We start from the raw sequence: 3,185 nt of genomic DNA on the forward strand, positions 1-3,185 counted from the left end.
TTATTTATTTTTTTAAAGATGACCGGTAAGGGGATCTTAACCCTTGACTTGGTGTTGTCAGCACCACGCTCACCCAGTGAGCTAACCGGCCATCCCTATATGGGATCCGAACCCGGGGCCTTGGTGTTATCAGCACCGCACTCTCCCGAGTGAGCCACGGGCCGGCCCAGAAAATTTTATTTTAAACATTATGAACATTCCATATTCATGACAGCCACATTCTTAATTTTAATAATCTGAACCCATCCCAAAGCAAAAAAACACCAAAGGGAAATATGCATAAAGAATAATTTTGATGATTCCTTTTTTGGATATAATGGCAGCATTACTAGTTTAAATTCTCCTTCACGGGTAGGCACCAAACTTTTGAAAATCTAAATTTTGAACCTTTATGCTTAAGAAACTGGATATTTAAAAAAATCATTCAATTTTCAGATATCAAATCCAAGTACTACTGGTACTATCAACTATGAGAAAAAGGAGAGATACCAGAGAAATTAGCAACAAAAACAGATTTTATCATACACAGTATATATTAAATTAAAAGCATACATTAAAGAATTTAATTAAGGGCCGGCCCGTGGCTCACTCGGTAGAGTGCGGTGCTGATAACACCAAGGCCACGAGTTCGGAGCCCATATAGGGATGGCCGGTTAGCTCACTGGGTAAGCGTGGTGCTGACAACACCCAGTCAAGGGTTAAGATCCCCTTACCGGTCATCTTTTAAAAAAAAAAAAAAGAATTTAATTAAAATTTAAAATTTTTCAGTTAAGTGGCAAATTAATGAAGTAAATGGCAATACTGCATGAGAAGGGGGAGTTCACGGCAGAGTTTACCTAAATGCTATTGACTCCAATATTGCTCGCACCAGATGGTATTTACTAGTGGAAGGCTTCAAACCCATAAAAGAGGCACATGCACAGGGGTCATTTAACGGAGCCTAAAGTAAGAGATAATAAGAATATATCATTATTGTTCTAAATTACATCTATCGAATTGAGGAAATATTATAAGATAAAAACATAGCCATGTTAGCAGAAAAGAATGCTTATTTAGGGTTAAATAATTTAAAAATAAATGACAGCTCAAAGATTATGTTAAATATTAGGATAACTTTTTAATTGCATTTAAACAAGGTTGAGTCACAGTTACTGGACTTAGCTAGACCTTCTGTTTGAGCTCATACCAAGAAAAGGGCTGAGGCATATATAGTAACAAATTATTAAATGCATAGCTTTATAAATGTAGAAAATAAAAAGCAATGACAGAAATCCCCCCTTCTCCAACTGTAAAGTTTTTACACTAAAATTGTTTATTATGTAGAGTGGCTTTTTGAGGATATAAGTAAGACTTAAGATTTAAAAAACTATAATGCAAAAAATGTGTTTTCAGTGTCATAACTCACAACAAATGCTGTCAGATGTTCAAACTACAATCTTTTATCTTAGCTTAATAGTCTTACTGTCTAATATCAGAAGTGATTCAGCCTAATATCTGTCTTTAAAAAAGCCAAAATCTTGAGCTGGAAGTATATATTCATCAGGTGAAATTTTTATTCATCTTTGTATCTCCAGAAACACAAGACAATTTTGGGACACAAAAATGAAAAACAAAGACCCCAGCCAGAGCTCGCATTCTCACAAAGAAACAGACAGAAGGACAGTTCCAACACACCACTATGGTCATGACAGAGAGACATCTAGTGCTGTCAGAAAATTATGGTACTCAGAAAAAGCACCTTTGGGGTCTTGACAAATCATCTCTCTACCTGGAAGACTTTCTACCACCCCTTCTGCTCGTTAATTCCTACACCGCCTCCAAATCTTGGCTCAGCTTCCTAAGGAAAAACTTTTGACTCCAAAAGTCCCCCATTATGTGTTTTTATGAAACTCCATAATTGTCCATCATACACGCACCACAGTTTATAATCACATATATTTGTATGATTGTTTGTTGAAACTCCATCTTCCCCACTGTACTGTTAAGTTCCACAGGTAGACCCTTGTTTGATGTGCTCACCAGGTGCCTCCAGTGTCTAACACCATATCTGGCTCTGCACAGGGATACACATTTGATGTATGAATGAACAAGCAATACTTCTCTTAAGTACTTAAGAAATTCTACATTACATCTTATTGTTACTACAGTATGATTTTCCTCCTACTGTGATTTTATTTTGGTAATTGTGCAAATTTATTAACACCTTTGGTAATTTTAATCGGTAAAAGCTGATTTATAGTAAAGCTAATTTATATCAGGTGATATAATACCATGAAATTAAGATTAGTCAGATTCAGCCAATTCAATTAGTTCCCAGTAGTATGCTATGTTTTCTCTGCATAAAATAACTTCTTCCAGTATATCACATAAAATCCTGGTATGACTGGCCTGAAATCATTTTTGTACAAATAGTTATGAACATAATTTACTATTAGTAACAGATCAATTTGAGGGGAAATAAATTCCATAGAAACCTAAAAATTTCTTCATGGGTTAAAATATCCCTACTTTAGTCCAAGTGAGTCTCTTGTTGGGATGGTATGGTAGGAAACAGTGCCAAGGTCCTTTCAAGGGCCTGATCACACTTCACCATGGCAGACAGGCTCCAGTCACACCTTCAATCCATGACTGCCAATCCCATTGAGTGAGCCTCCCCAGAGCCACCAACCAATTAAGAACAGCAGGACTTAGCAAAGTTCTGTCTCTTGCCCCAGGGTACACAATACCTGCCCCAGGGCCCTTGTCACCACTGGGACTTCAGCTGCTCATGGGAATTTGCAGGATGGTTAATACCAACATGCCCCTTGTCCTTGACAACCTAGATCCTAAATGCAAGTTCCTCTTGGCACTGCTGTGTATTCCCATTGTCATAATGGTTTATGCTATACTGTGAGGCAGTAATGCAGAGTGGTTAAGAGCGTGGACTCTGGAGTCAGAACGCCTGGGTTCCATAACCACCTCCCCCACTCACTAGGTGTGATTTAACAGCTCTAAATCTCAGTTTCTTCATCTTCAGAATGGGATGATAAGAGTATCTTCTACCTTGTTGAGTTACTGAGGATTAAATGAGATGACACATGTAAAGAACTGAGAACAGTGCCTGATACATAGTAAGTATTCACGGGATAGCTGCCACTGCAGTTATTACTTATCATTCCTTACCCAGACCCTTCCCACTGCCACTG

General features: G+C 37.8%; 1 protein-coding gene across 1 annotated transcript in view; it reads right to left on the reverse strand.

Moving 5' to 3' along the window:
* The window catches only part of GK5 (glycerol kinase 5 (putative)), a 64,572-nt gene that overhangs the window by 5,715 nt on the left and 55,672 nt on the right, over nucleotides 1-3,185 (reverse strand). Inside the window, exon 12 of the mRNA XM_008577592.1 lies at nucleotides 837-940. Coding sequence (XP_008575814.1) covers nucleotides 837-940 — 104 coding nt within the window. The remainder of the gene's footprint in view (nucleotides 1-836; nucleotides 941-3,185) is intronic.

This window comes from Galeopterus variegatus, unplaced genomic scaffold (assembly GCF_000696425.1).
Source record: "Galeopterus variegatus unplaced genomic scaffold, G_variegatus-3.0.2 Scaffold1548, whole genome shotgun sequence".
NCBI lineage: Eukaryota > Metazoa > Chordata > Mammalia > Dermoptera > Cynocephalidae > Galeopterus > Galeopterus variegatus.